This window comes from Macaca thibetana, chromosome 19 (assembly GCF_024542745.1).
Source record: "Macaca thibetana thibetana isolate TM-01 chromosome 19, ASM2454274v1, whole genome shotgun sequence".
Classification (NCBI taxonomy): Eukaryota; Metazoa; Chordata; class Mammalia; order Primates; family Cercopithecidae; genus Macaca; species Macaca thibetana.
In genome coordinates this window covers 17,261,242-17,276,271 of record NC_065596.1, presented here as the reverse complement: position 1 = coordinate 17,276,271, position 15,030 = coordinate 17,261,242, and the positions used below count along the sequence as shown (strand labels likewise).

The 15,030-nt window shown below is 44.3% G+C and overlaps 1 protein-coding gene across 1 annotated transcript in view; it reads left to right on the top strand.

Annotated features, from left to right (window-relative positions):
* Positions 1 to 14,179, top strand: part of VAV1 (vav guanine nucleotide exchange factor 1) — an 84,549-nt gene extending 70,370 nt beyond the window's left edge. Inside the window, exons 23-27 of the mRNA XM_050770176.1 lie at positions 4,667 to 4,783; positions 6,892 to 6,979; positions 8,842 to 8,956; positions 9,871 to 10,022; positions 13,872 to 14,179. Coding sequence (XP_050626133.1) covers positions 4,667 to 4,783; positions 6,892 to 6,979; positions 8,842 to 8,956; positions 9,871 to 10,022; positions 13,872 to 13,925 — 526 coding nt within the window. The 3' untranslated portion in view covers positions 13,926 to 14,179. The remainder of the gene's footprint in view (positions 1 to 4,666; positions 4,784 to 6,891; positions 6,980 to 8,841; positions 8,957 to 9,870; positions 10,023 to 13,871) is intronic.
* The last annotated feature ends 851 nt before the right edge of the window (positions 14,180 to 15,030 follow it).

Below are 15,030 nucleotides of genomic sequence, written 5' to 3'. Positions count from 1 at the left end.
ATGATGGTGGTGGTGATGGTAACGATGATGATGATGACGATGATGATAATGATGATGGTGGTGATGGTCATGACAGTCCCAATTGTTTTTGTAGGATTTTTTGTCTTGCTTGTTTGTTTGTTTTGCACCTCTAGCATGTCAAGCATATAGGGGTGGAGGTTTACAGTGTGGCTTTTGGGACCTGCTGACCTGGATTCAAATTCTGACCCCAACCTTACCTAGCTGTGTGACCTTGGGCTGGTAAATTAACCTCTCTCTGTTTCAGCATTCCTCTCTGGAAAATAGCTTAATGACAGTATCTACTTCATAGTGTTGTTAGGAGGTGTAAATGAGTCTGTCAAGTGCTTAGTCCTGATCCTGACACATAATGAAGACTTTATACAGCATTAGTTGTTATTATTACTACATTTAATCTGTTCTAAGATGCATGTTTTTTTTTTTCCCTTCACATTGGAACATCTCTGTCATTGAAATGGCTCTTGTGATCCACAGTATCCATCTTCGGCTGAATTTTATAGGCAGGAAATATTCTTTCATGATGGCACATAAAAGAATGGTGCATTGAACAATTGCTGGCACCTCAGCTCTTTAATGAGCTTCTTTAATTTTCACAAAAGCTCTTTGGAAAATAGATTTGATTCTCACTCCCTGTCCCCTACTTTCTTCTTTTCTTCTTCTTTCTTTTTTTTTTTCAAAGGAGGCTGAGGAGGGGAAGTGACTTACTTAACGTCACATGGTGAGGATGTGATGGAGATGGGATTTGAACCCAAAGCCTCAGTGCCTCGGTTTACCATCTCTTGCTAGTAATAAAACACAGCATGATTATGCTCCCATCTTCTTGTCGCCCAGGCTGGAGTGCAGTGGTGTGATCTTGGCTCACTGCAACCTCCACCTCCCAGGTTCAAGTGATTCTCCTGCCTCAGCCTCCTGAGTAGCTGGGATTTCAGGCACCTGCCACCACACCCAGCTAATGTTTTATATTTTTAGTAAAGACAGGGTTTCACCATGTTGGCCAGGCTGGTCTTGAACTCCTGACCTCGTGTAATCCACTTGCCTCGGCCTCCCAAAGTTCTGGGATTACAGGTGTGAGCCGCCACGACTGCCTGACGCTCCCATCTTCTAAGTGCCTACCACATAGTAGCAGGTGCACTATTGCCATTTATAAAAAATGTGCATCTATGGCATCTCCCTCTTTTCAGAAGAGGAAATTGAGGCCCAGAGAGGCAAAACCAGTTGCCAAGGTCTTAGAATGCACAAGGGGCAGGGTCAGGATTTGAACCATGGTCTCTTACATTAGCACTCCTTCCACCCTTCCATGCCAAGATGCGGTCAGTGAGGTGGGGACCAGGGTGAGACCAGGGAGGTTCTCTTGTGGGTGCAAGATTTAAGGGGACGCTGAAAATCTCAGTGATTAAGGTCCATCATGTTTTAATGCAACATTAAAAAAATCAAAAGGCAAAAAAAATTCGAGATGAACAAATATCAAAATTGTAACTAAAGACAGGGTCCAATAGAGCCGGGACTAAGAGGAGGTGGGTGAGGTGAGTCGGGCAGTCAGATTCTGTCTTTATTCAAAAATTTGACGTTTGTTCATCATGGTTTCTTTGCATTCATTAAAAAAAAATGTTAAACGCCAACTTGAACCAGATTTGCATTCATTTTTTAAAATTGAGGTGCAATTCAGCTGGACGTGGTGGCTTATGCCTGTAATCCCAGCCCTTTCGGAGGCTGAGGCAGGTGGATCACTTGAGATCAGGAGTTCAAGACCAGCCTGGGCAACATGGTGAAACCCTGTCTCTACTAAAAATACAAAAATTAGCTGGGCATGGTGGCGCACGCTGGTAATCCCAGCTACTCGGGAGGCTGAGGCAGGGGAATCGCTTGAACCTGGGAGGTGGAGCTTGCAGTGAGCCGAGATTGCGCCATTGCACTCCAACCTGGGCGACAGAGTGAGACTCTGTCTCAAAAAAAATAAATAAATTAATTAAATTTTTAAAAATGAGGTAAAATTCATACAACATAAAATTAACCTTGTAATGATTACTGGCATTTCTATTTCTATTCATATTTACATTTATATTACATATTAACATTTACATGATGTTAGATATTATACGCAATTACATAAGGTTTATAATTAATACTCTTTACATTGTGTATTTATGCTTATAACCTACTATATATTATGCCACATATCATAATATATATTTTTATTATGCTATTTTTATCACAAATTAATGCTTTTTATTTATATTGCACATTTATATTATATTATACAGTATACAGTATATTATAATATAGATTTATATATTACCTATTTACATTTATATTTTATTAGATTTATATACAATTACATATAATACATAACTATTATTCTTTATATTGTATATTTACATTTATATCTTATATCACATATTATACCATATATCATAACATATTTATATTACAGATTTACCTTTATATTATGCTATATATTCTAGATAATTAACATTTGTTATTTATATTGCACATTATGTTTATATATCATATGCATTATGTAGTACACTATACTGTAGCTTTATATATTACATATTTACATTTACATTATGTTAGGTGACATAAAGTTATATATTATGCATAATTAATATGTGTTATTTATATAATGTTACATTTATGTCATATTGTAATTATATATTTTAATATACATTTACATTAACATGACATATTTACACTTATATAAAATTATATACTATGTATAATTATGTATTATGCATAATTAATATTCCTTATTGTATGTTACATTTCTATCATGTTGCACATTATACACTATAATATACATTACATTAACATGAGATATTTATGCTTATATGAAGTTATGTATTATGGGCTGGGCGTGGTGGCTCACGCCTGTAATCCCAGCACTTTGGGAGGCTGAGGCGGGTGGATCACTTGAGGTCAAGAGTTCAAGACCAACTTGGCCTGCATGGTGAAACCCCGCCTCTACTAAAAGTACAAAAAATTAGCTGGGTGTGGTGGTGTGCACCTGTAATCCCAGCTACTCGGGAGGCTGAGGCAGGAGAATCGCTTGAACCCAGGAGGCAGAGATTGCAGTGAGCCAAGACAGTGCCACTGCACTCCAGCCTGGGTGACAGAGCGAGGCTCTGTCTCAAAAAAAAATTATATATTATGTATAATTATGTATTACATATAATTAATATGTATTATTTATGTTGTCCATTTACATTTATAGTATATGTTATACCATATATTTACATAGACTATATATGGTGTGTTCTATGTAATATAAATATTACATGTATATTTATATTATATTCATATTATATATTATAGAGTTATGGATAACTATCTATAATTATTATATATAGCTATCTACAATATAGATAGTTATATATTATTATATAATGATTATGTTATATATTATATATAACTATTTATATTGAATATTTACATTCACATTATAAATATATTCATGTTACATTTACATTCAGTGGCTTTTTTTTTTTTTTTTTTGGAGACAAGAGTTTCTCTCTGTTGCCTGGGCTGGAGTGCAGTGGTGTGATCTCAGCTCACTGCAACCTCTGCCTTCCGAGTTCAAGCGATTCTCCTGCCTCAGCCTCCTGAATAGCTGGGATTACAGGTGCCCGCCATCAAGCCCAGCTAATTTTTGTTTAGTAGAGACGGGGTTTCATCATGTTGCCCAGGCTGGTCTCGAACTCCTGAACTTGTGATTCGCCCACCTCGGCCTCCCAAAGTGCTGGGATTACAGGCGTGAGCCACCGCGCCCGGCCAGTGGCATTTAGTATATTTGCAATACTGCACCGCCATCACCGCCATTTAGCTCCAAAACATTCTCATCACCCCCAAGAGAAACCCCATCCCGGGCAGTTGCTCCTGCCTCCCGCAGTCCCCGGGAACCAAGAGTCTCCTTCCCGTCTTGGCGGATTGGCCTGTCCTGGACATTTCCTACAAGTGGAATCCCACATTGTGTGGCCGTTCGTTCCTGCCTTCCCTCACTGAGTGCGAGGTTTTGAAGGCTCATCTCTATTGTAGCCCATGTCAGTGCTGCTTCCCTTTTGATGGCTGATTTTTTATTCACTGTGGTTTCTAAGAATCACATTAGAATACTGTGTGTTTTACTTATTGTCATTAGAATACTGTGTATTAGAATATTACACAGTAATATTCTAATATTAGAAGACTGTGTGTATTAGAATACTGTGTGTTTTACTTATTGTCATTTACCTTGACGACTGGGTTTTTTGGCTCTCACTTACATTTTGCACCTGAGGCTCGTGATTCATTCTCCTTCCCCTACTTCTGTCCGGGTGACCACAGAGATGGGCACACAGTGAGCCTTCAGGAAATGTCCGGCGAAGCCATCGCCAAGTTCCAGAGACCCAGCCAGGCCCAAAAGGCTGAGCCATCCCCCTGAGTCCGTGTGTCAGACCTTGGTGGTGACCTACAGAAGTGGAAGCCCGCTCCCCATGTCTGGGCTCCGGCCCCTGCCTCCACGGGGCCTACCTTGGTGCTAAAGGGTTGTTAGATCCAGGCTGTCACCAGCTTAAAAAAATCAAAGGGATTCAGGGGAAAAGGCAGCCTCCATATGGCAATAGGGGGACCCAGGCACGGGGGCCGTGCCACCTCTGTCCTTGGTGTCTCTTTGCAGGTATGCAGGCCCCATGGAACGGGCAGGGGCAGAAAACATCCTGGCCAACCGCTCGGACGGGACTTTCTTGGTGCGGCAGAGGGTGAAGGATGCAGCAGAATTTGCCATCAGCATTAAGTAACTCCTCTCTCCCTCACCCATACCCTTTTGGGGCCTGGGCCCTGCGGGCCTGGGAAAAAGGATATCCAGGTTTTACTTTATAGAAGTGTACAGTAATAACGTCCACCTTTTACTGAACCCCTGCTGGGTCCCGAGTGCCTTTCACCTTTCTTATTTCTTTTAATTGACAACCACAAGAAAGATATGATTCCTATAGAGGCTCAAAAAGGCTTTTAAAAATTAATTAATTAATTTGAGTCAGAATCTCCCTCTGTCGCCCTGACTTTTCTTTTTTCCCTTTTCTTTCTTTCTTTTCTTTTCTTTTTTCTTTTTTCTTTTTTTTTTTTTTGAGACAGAGTCCCTCTGTCACCCAGGCTGGAGTGCAGTGGCGTGATCTCGGCTCACTGCAACCTCCGCCTCCCGGGTTCAAGCGATTCTCCTGCCTCAGACTCCCGAGTAGCTGGGATTACAGGTGCCCGCCACCTCGCCCGGCTAATTTTTGTAGTTTTAGTAGAGATGGGATTTCTCCATGTTGGCCAGCCTGGTCTCAAACTCCTGACTTCAAGTGATCCACCTGCCTTGGCCTCCCAATGTGCTGGGATTACAGGCATGAGCCATCGTGCCTGGCCTGAAGGCTTTTATTTTTAACCAATTTTCATATATATATATATATATATCTTTTCTTTTCTTTTTAATTTCCAGGAATTTCTAATTTTTAAAAATTTATTTTATTATTATTATTATTTTTTATTTTTTATTTTTTTGTGACAGAGTCTCTCTCTATTGCCCAGGCTGGAGTGCAGTGGTGTGATCTCAGCTCACTGCAACCTCTACCTCCCAGGTTCAAGCGATTCTTCTGCCTCAGCCTCTTGAGTAGCTGGGATTACAGGTGCATGTCACCATGCCCGGCTAATTTTTTTGTATTTTTAGTAGAGACAGTGGGGTGGTGGGGGTGGGGCAGTTTCACCATGTTGGCCAGGCTGGTCTCAAACTCCTGACCTCAGATGATCCACCCGCTTCGGATTCCCAAAGTGCTGGGATTACAGGCGTGAGCCACCATGCCTGGCCAATATTGTGCCCATCTTTATGTCCATGTGTACCCAATGTTTAATCCCTGCTTATAAGTGAGAACATGGGTTATTTGGTTTTCTGTTTCTGTGTTAATTGGCTTAGGATAATAACACCCAGTGCATCCACGCCGCTGCAGTACACATGATCTTATTCTTTTTTATGGCTGTATAGTATTCCATGGTGTATATGTACCACATTTTCTTATCCAGTCCACTGTTGATGGGCACCTGGGTTGACTCCAGGTCTTTGCTATCGTGAGTGGTGCTGTGACGAACATACGAGGGCGTGTGTCTTTTTGGCAACACAATTACTTTTTCCTTTGGGTAGATACCCAGTCCTGGGGTTGCTGAGTCAAATGGTAGTTCTATTTTTAGTTCTTTGAGAAACCTCCGAACTGCTTTCCACAGTGGCTGAACCAATTGACATTCCAACCCACAGTGCAGAAGAATTCCCTTGTCTCACATGTTGCTGAGTTTGTAATTTTGTTTTTATTTTTGGCTCCTGTGAATTTCCCTTACTTTTTTTTTTTTTTTTTTTGTAGAACTCAGCATTTTTTTCCTCAACATTTCTAGGGTTTTTTTAATGGGAAGAGGTTTTTGTTGTTGTTGTTTTTTGTGTGTTTGTTTGTTTTTGATCTAGTTTGCCAGATGAGCAGGAGTGGAGGTCTCCACCAAGGCCCCTTTTAGTCTATGTCCACCGTATTGACAGAAATGGGTTTCTCCTCCCTCTTCCTTTATATCCTGTGGTCGTCTATATTGGTGGAAGGGGAGGTCTCTTCCTGTCTATTCTAGAACACTGCTTTCTTTACAAGGCCCTACTGACTTCTCAACAAACCTGTGAGTCAGGGAAGATGATTCCTCTTCTACGAGAGGAAGACATGAAGGCTTAGAGTAGCAAAGGCCCCAAGGAATGGGTTCTGTTGGGACAGCTTCAGGGTTTGGGTTCCAGCAGTTACTCTTCCCTGAAAGGGTCAAGGTTGCTTCTTCCGTGACTGGGGCTTGGTGGGGAACGGGCCTGGTCCCCGGACTCAGGGCCCGGTGACCATCTGGTTCCAGATATAACGTCGAGGTCAAGCACATTAAAATCATGACAGCAGAGGGACTGTACCGGATCACAGAGAAGAAGGCTTTCCGGGGGCTTACGGTAAGGGCCAACGTCCGCTCAACCCCAGCTTTCCAGAACCTAGGAGGACCCTCCCTGCACCTGCGCCTTGGGACCCCCTTTTCCTACATTCAGGGTGACCCCCCTTCAGTGGCACTACAGTGAAAGTGACCTTAAACTTATGTTCTTAATGATGAACAATGGGAGTAATAATGACTAACAGCAGTTGAGTATTGACAGAGCATTTAAGTGTAAGATATATTAATTTTTAAATTTTATTTATACATATATACATATGTTATGTATATATGTATGTGTGTATATATGTATATATACATATATGTATGTGTGTATTTAAATTTTGCTTACATATATACTACATATGTAGTATATATGTATATATGTGTGTCTCTTTATTTATATAGATAGATAGATTGAGAGAGAGAGAGAGAGTCTTGCTCTGTTGCCCAGGCTGGAGTGCAGTGGTGCAATCATAGTACACTGACTGCAGTCTCAAATTCCTGGGCTAAATAATCCTCTCGCCTCAGCCTCCTGAGTAGCTGGGACTATAGGCATGCACCATCATGCCTGGCTCATTAAAACAAATTTTTTTTTGTAGAGATGGGGACTTGCTTTGTTGCTCAGGCTGGCCTTGAACTCCTGGGCTCAAATAATCCTTCTGTCTTGGCCTCCCAAAGTGTTGGGATTACAGGTGTGAGTTACTGCATTCAGCCCTCAAATATGTTATAGATAGGAACCTAATTAATCCCCTCAACCGTTTTTCTGAGTCCCCATTTCACAGATGGGCAAAACTGAGGTTTACTCCTCATCTAGCTTCACTGAATGGCAGACCCATAGCATGTCTTTGCCTAATCTGCTGCATAATTGTTTTGGCAATAATTCAAATGCCTTTTGAATGTTCTTACTTCTGTTTGGTGCCTTGTAATTTTCAGCCATATTTTAGATATTTTTAGGCCTAGTGGTCTAAGGCATATGGTTTTTACCCATGGTCTGTGAGCCCTTGAGAAGCTGAGTCCTCTGAAAGAAAGTCCAGAATTGTGCATGCATCTATATTTTTTGTCTTTTAGATTTCACTCGATTCTCAAATGGATCCTTGACTCCCCCAAAGGTTAATTTATTCAACAAATCTTTTTTCCTCCATACTTTTTATTCTGAAACACGTTCCCCCAATTTTTAACTCCTGAAAAATTTCAGACAAGTTGTTGGAATAGGGTAATCAGTATCTATGAACCTTTCATATAGGTTTACTTTAAAAAAAAAAATACAAGAGACAGAATCTTGCTCTGTGGCCCAGGCTAGAGTGCAGTGTTGTGATCATAGCTCACTGTAGCTTCAAACCCCTGGGCTCAGGCGATCCTCCTTCCTCAGCCTCCTGAATAGCTGGGACTACAGGCATGCGCTGTCATGCCTGGCTAATTTTTTAATATTTTGTAGAGATGGGATCTTGCTATGTTGCCCAGGCTGGCCTTGAACTCTTGGCTTCAAGTGATCCTCCCACATTGGCTTCCCAAGGTGCTGAGATTACAGGCATGAGCCACTGCATCTGGCCCAATGATGATTGTTAATTGTAAATTAAGGCACATGGCACCCATTGAAGGTTTCAAATTTGGCGAGCTAATTATCTGGCAAATTTATCACGAAGTGAATTAGTCCACTATTAGAAGAACTTGTTTTAGGCAATGTGGTGCCTTCCCCATAAATGGTCCTGGCTGCTCAGGAAGGTGATGAACTCCCCATCATGGAGGGCATTCAAGGGGTCACTTGCCAAAGAGGCCAGAGGCAGGGCCTGCTTTGTATGAGGAGTTGCATATGGCTCTTCCTAGCTCTGCCCCCTTATGGGCTGGCCTGCTGGGATAGCATCTGCCATGTTGTCCGCCTTCTAGGAGCTGGTGGAGTTTTACCAGCAGAACTCCCTAAAGGATTGCTTCAAGTCTCTGGACACCACCTTGCAGTTCCCCTTCAAGGAGCCTGAGAAGAGGACCATCAGCAAGCCAGCAGGTAGGAGGACTCAGACTGGGCGCTTACAGCCCCAGCCCCTTCCCATTGTGGAGGGAAAGTTTGGGGATGACACTGACACCCGTTCCAATGGGTTTGCAGAGGTCGTATCTGTGCAGTAGCAGGAACCCCTTTCCACTCCTGTCTATCCCTTCATATATATATACGCATACACACACACACACACACACACACACACACACACACACACATATATATATATATATATATTTTTTTTTTTTTTGAGACAGAGTCTCACATCTCACTCTGTTGCCTAGGCTGGAGTACAGTGGTGCAATCTTAGCTCACTGCAACCTTTGCCTCCCACCTCCCAGGTTCAAGGGATTCTCATGTCTCAGCCTCAAAATAAAAAAATAAAAATAAAAATTCAAAAACAGTTTTATTTTCCGGCTGGGCGCGGTGACTCACACCTGTAACTCCAGCACTTCGGGAGGCCAAGGCGGGTGGATCACTTGAGGCGAGGAGTTCAAGACCAGCCTGGCCAACATGGTGAAGCCCCATCTCTACTAAAAACATAAAAACCCGCCGGGCATGGTGGCACAGGCCTGTAATCCCAGCTATTCAGGAGGCTGAGGCAGGAGAATCACTTGAACCCGGGAGGCATAGGTTGCAGTGAGCTGAGATCGTGCCATCGCACTCCATTCTGGGTGACAGAGCAAGACTCTATCTCAAAAAAAAAAAAAAAAAAAAAAAAGGTCTTATTTTCTAAATTTGAATGGGAGGATGATGCTGGGAGTACAGTTGTATCCCCTTACAGCAGAGGGCATCTAATACTCTGCAACGAAGAGCACTGATAACTCCTTTATCTGGAGTTACCATCTCAAGAGCTTGCGCCCCCCGACAGGGAGTGCGTATCTGCCCCAGACCCTTTTCTCAGTTCTGTTCTCTCTCCACAGTGGGAAGCACAAAGTATTTTGGCACAGCCAAAGCCCGCTATGACTTCTGCGCCCGGGACCGATCAGAGCTGTCGCTCAAGGAGGGTGACATCATCAAGATCCTTAACAAGAAGGGACAGCAAGGCTGGTGGCGAGGGGAGATCTATGGCCGGGTGAGGCAGGCAGGGCTGGGTGACAGGGGGAAGGCATGGGGGTTGACCTGGTGGTGGAGGGGACAGGAATTGGGGACTGGAGAAGGTGAGGTGTGGCTCCCGTGGAGGTCTCTCTTGGTTGGAGGGAAGGAAGGGACGCAGGGATGCCATTTATGCATTTATGCAACCTACCTGCATGTATTGAGCACCTGCTGTGTACAGACATGGTGCTGGGTGCCAAGGAGATAGAAACAAGCACGGTACAAGGACTGCCCTCATGAAACTTATAATCGAATGTGGAGGACAGACTTACAACCAAGCAGTCATGACGCTGAGTGGTCAAGATTAACAAGGGTGCTGGTCACGGTGGCTTATGCCTGTAATCCCAGTGCTTTGGGAGGCTGAGGTGGGAGGATCTCTTGAGGCCACAAATTCGAGACCAGCCTGGCTAAAATAGTGAGATCCCACCTCTCCATAAATAAAAGTAAAAACATTAGTTGGGTGTGGTAGTGTATGCTTGTAGTCCCAGGTACTCGGCAGGCTGAGGTGGGAGGATTGCTTGAGTCCAGGAGTTGGAGGCTGCAGTGGGCTATGATTGTGCCACTGCACTCCAGCCTGGGCAACAGAACAAGACCCTGTGTTTAAAAAAAAAAAAAAGAAAGAGGCTGGGCGCGGTGGCTCACGCCTGTAATCCCAGCACTTTTGGAGGCCGAGGTGGGTGGATCACAAGGTCAGGAGATAAAGACCATCCTGGTTAACATGGTGAAACCCCGTCTCTACTAAAAATACAAAAAACATTAGCTGGGCGTGGTGGCGGGTGCCTGTAATCCCAGCTACTTGGGAGGCTGAGGCAGGAGAAAGGCGTGAACCCAGGAGGCAGAGCTTGCAGTGAACCAAGATCACGCCACTGCACTCCAGTCTGGGTGACAGAGCGAGACTGTATCTCAAAAAAAAAAAAAAAAGAAAGAATAAAAGAGATTGTGGTGGAAAATCACAGGGCAGCGTGGGAGCACTGAGGGAGCCCCCAATCCACCCTAGGAGCAGATCAGGATGACTTCTGAAAGGTCAAACTGATTAACAAAGGATAAATAAAGTCATCCAAGTGAAAAGGTTGTAGATGTGTTGGGGGAAAGTGTTCCAGACAGAAGGACCAGCGTGTGCAAAGGCCCTGGGGTGAGAGGGTGATTGTCATGTTTGGAAAACGTCGAGGCAGGAGGCAGGGATCCGTGTCTGTCTTGCTCACTGCAACATCACACCAGTGCTTGGGACAGTGAGTGCCTGGCACACAGTAGGTGCCGAATCAGTACTGAATGTACAAAGAGGTAGAGCTGGGACTAAACCACTGTGCTCAATTGCCTGCTTGAATTCCGACTCTAAGGAGTGGAATAGACCTTGGGGCTCTTCAAGTCCACTTGTTTCTGCCAAGTTCTTATTTTTGTTCCTTGAAGGCAGAGCACCTTCTTTATTTCATCCACTGATGACTTCTCAGTCTCTAGAATTCCGCCTTGATTACGATGATTTCTTAGAAATATTTGTGTGATGATGACAAGGACAGTGGTTAAAGCTTACATTCTCCTGGGGAAAACATACAAGAAAAAATGATCTGGATAATTGCATAGATGAGGAGTTTTGTTAAAACATTGGAGGGACAGTTTAATGAGCAGTGGAGGACAATTAGGGTTTGAGAGAGGCTTTTGGAGCATTGAGGAAGGATTGGGATGTAAAGGATTCATTCATCCGTCCATCCATCTACCCATCCATCCATCCATCCACAAATCATCCATTCATCTGTGCATCCATCCATCTCAACCTATGCATCTATCCATTCATCCACCCACCCTTCCATTCACCTATCTATTTATCCATCCACCTACCCACTCATTAAAACATTAATCTATCCATTAATCCACCATCCATCCAACATCTATTCATCCATTTCTGTCTGTGCATCCATCCATCTATCTATGCATGCAGCCATTTGTTAATCTATCTCTATATTTATCCATCCATCTACCTACCCATCAGGCCATTAATTCATCCATCCCTCCATCCAACCACTATCCACCAAAGCATGTATCCATCCACCCATTCATCTATCCATCCATCCATCCATCCATCCATCCATCCGTCCATCCATCCATCCATTACCTATCCATTATCTATCGACCGATCTATTATCTATCTATCTATCTATCTATCTATCTATCTATCTATCTATCTATCTATCTATCTATCCACCTACCCATCAATCCAATAATCCATCCATTCATCTATCCATCCATCCAACAAATATTCATTAAGTATCTACTGTGTGCCAGGAACTGTTCTAGGCTCTTGGGATTCAGTGACAATTAATACAGACAAAAATCCCTTCTGGCCAGGCGTGGTGGCTCATGCTTGTAATCCGAGCACTTTGGGAGGTCAAGATGGGTTGATCACTTGAGGAGAGGAGTTTGAGACTCGCCTGGCCAACATGGTGAAACCCTGTCTTAACTAAAGATACATAAAAATTAGCTGGGTGTGGTGGTGTGCACCTGTAATCCCAGCTACTCGTTAAGCTGAGGCAGGAGAATTCCTTGAACCCAGGAGGCAGAGGTTGTGGTGAGCCGAGATCGTGCCACTGCACTCCAGCCTGGGCAACAGAGTGAGATTCTGTCTCAAAAAAAAAAAATAAATAAATAAAATAAATTTTCCCTTGTAAAGCTCACATTGTAGTTGCAGGGAGGGGAACAGACAGAGTGAGATTCTGTCTCAAAAAAAAAAAAAATTCTCCCTTGTAAAGCTCACATTGTAGTTGCAGGGAGGGGAACAGACATAAAGCTTGTAAATAAGCAAATTATACATAATGAATCAGATGGTGATAGGTGATATAGAGAAAGATAAAGCAAAAAACGGGGTCCAGGCGCGGTGGCTCGAGCCTGTAATCCTAGCACTTTGGGAGGCTGAGATGGGCAGATCACCAGAGGTCAGAAGTTTGAAACCAGCCTGGCCAACGTGGTGAAACCCCGTCTCTACTAAAAATACAAAACAATTAGCCGAGTGTAGTGGCAGGCGCCTGTAATCCCAGCTAATCGGGAGGCTGAGGCAGGAGAATCACTGGCACCCAGGAGGTGGAGGTTGCAGTGAGCTGAGATTGCGTCATTGCACTCCAGCCTGGGGGACAGAGTGAGACTCCGTCTCAAAAAAAAAAAAAAAAAAAAAAAAAAAAAGAAAGAAAAGAAAAAGGAAAGGGGCTAAGGAGTGAGTGTTGGGGCGGGTGGAGCTTGCAATTCTGAATAGAGTGGCTAGGAATGCCTTGATGATAAAGTGACATTTAGGGAGGGACTTTTAGGAAGTAATGGGGGTGTGTGTGTGTGTGTGTCTGTGTGTGTGTGTTTATGTGTGTGTATGTGTCTGTGTGTGTGTCTGTGTGTATCTGTGTGTGTGTGTCTGTGTGTGTGGCTATATGTGTATGTCTGTGTGTGTGTGTCTGTGAGTGTGTCTGTGTGTGTATCTGTGTGTGTGTGTCTGCGTGTGTGTCTATATGTGTATGTCTATGTGTGTGTCTCTGTGTGTGTGTGTGTGTCTATGTGTGTGTGTGTCTGTGTGTGTGTCTGTGTGTGTCTGTGTGTGTGTGTGTCTATGTGTGTGTGTCTGTGTGTGTGTGTGTCTGTGTGTGTCTCTGTGTGTGTGTGTCTATGTGTGTGTGTGTCTGTGTGTGTGTGTCTGTGTATGTGTGTGGTCAGCCTTGGGTATGTTGGGTGATGTGTTTTCTGGGGTAGAAGGAATAGCAGGTGCAAAGGCCCTGAGGTGGGAGGGAGCCTGCCTGGTGTGTGGAGGGGCGGTAGGAGGATGTGCGGAGGCTGCTCTGATGAACTCATCTGTTTCCAGGTTGGCTGGTTCCCTGCCAACTACGTGGAGGAAGATTATTCTGAATACTGCTGAGCCCTGGTGCATTGGCAGAGAGACGAGAGACTCCAGGCTCTGAGCCCGGCGTGGGCAGGCAGCAGGGCCAGGGGCTGTGACAGCTCCCGGCGGGTGGAGACTTTGGGATGGACTGGAGGAGGCCAGCGTCCGGCTGGCGGTGCTCCCGGGATGTGCCCTGTCACAGTTAATTTATAACACCCCGATTTCCTCTTGGGTCCCCTCAAGCAGATGGGCTCAAGGGGGTTACATTTAATAAAAGGATGAAGATGGATGGAAGGCCTGGCGTCGTTCAGAAGGACCTGCCAGGAGAGAGATGGGGAAAGAGTGTGCCACACCGACAAAGCCCCTCACCAATCCACAGACAAAGCCCCTCACCAATCACAGACAAAGCCCCCTCACCAATCACAAAGCCCCTCACCAATCACAGACAAAGGCCCCTCACCAATCACAGACAAAGGCCCCTCACCAATCACAAAGCCCCTCACCAATCACAGACAAAGGCCCCTCACCAATCACAGACAAAGCCCCTCACCAATCACAGACAGGCCCCTCACCAATCACAGACAAAGCCCCCTCACCAATCACAGACAAAGGCCCCTCACCAACCACAGACAAAGCCCCTCACCAATCACAGACAAAGCCCCTCACCAATCACAAAGCCCCTCACCAATTTCTGTCTCCCAACTTGATTGCTGTTCTCTGTCATTTATTAATACAATACAACTTGAATCTGGGATATGAAATTCCTTCTTTTGGGCTCGGCGTGGTGCTTCATGCCTGTAATCCCAGCACTTTGGGAGGCTGTGGTGGGCGGATCACCTGAGGTCAGGGAGCTCAAGACCAGCCTGGCCAACGTGGCAAAACCCTGTCTCTAATAAAAATACAAAAACTACCTGGTGCCTATAATCCCAACTACTCAGGAGGCTGAGGCAGGAGAATCGCTTGAACCTGGGAGGAGGAGGTTGCAGTGAGCCGAGATTGCACCACTGCACTCCAGCCTGGTCAACAGAGACTCCATCTCATAAATAAATAAATAAATAAACAAACAAATAGATAAATAAAGCGGGAATTTGCCGGGCGCAGTAGCTCATGCTTGTAATCCCAGCACTTTGGGAGGTTGAAG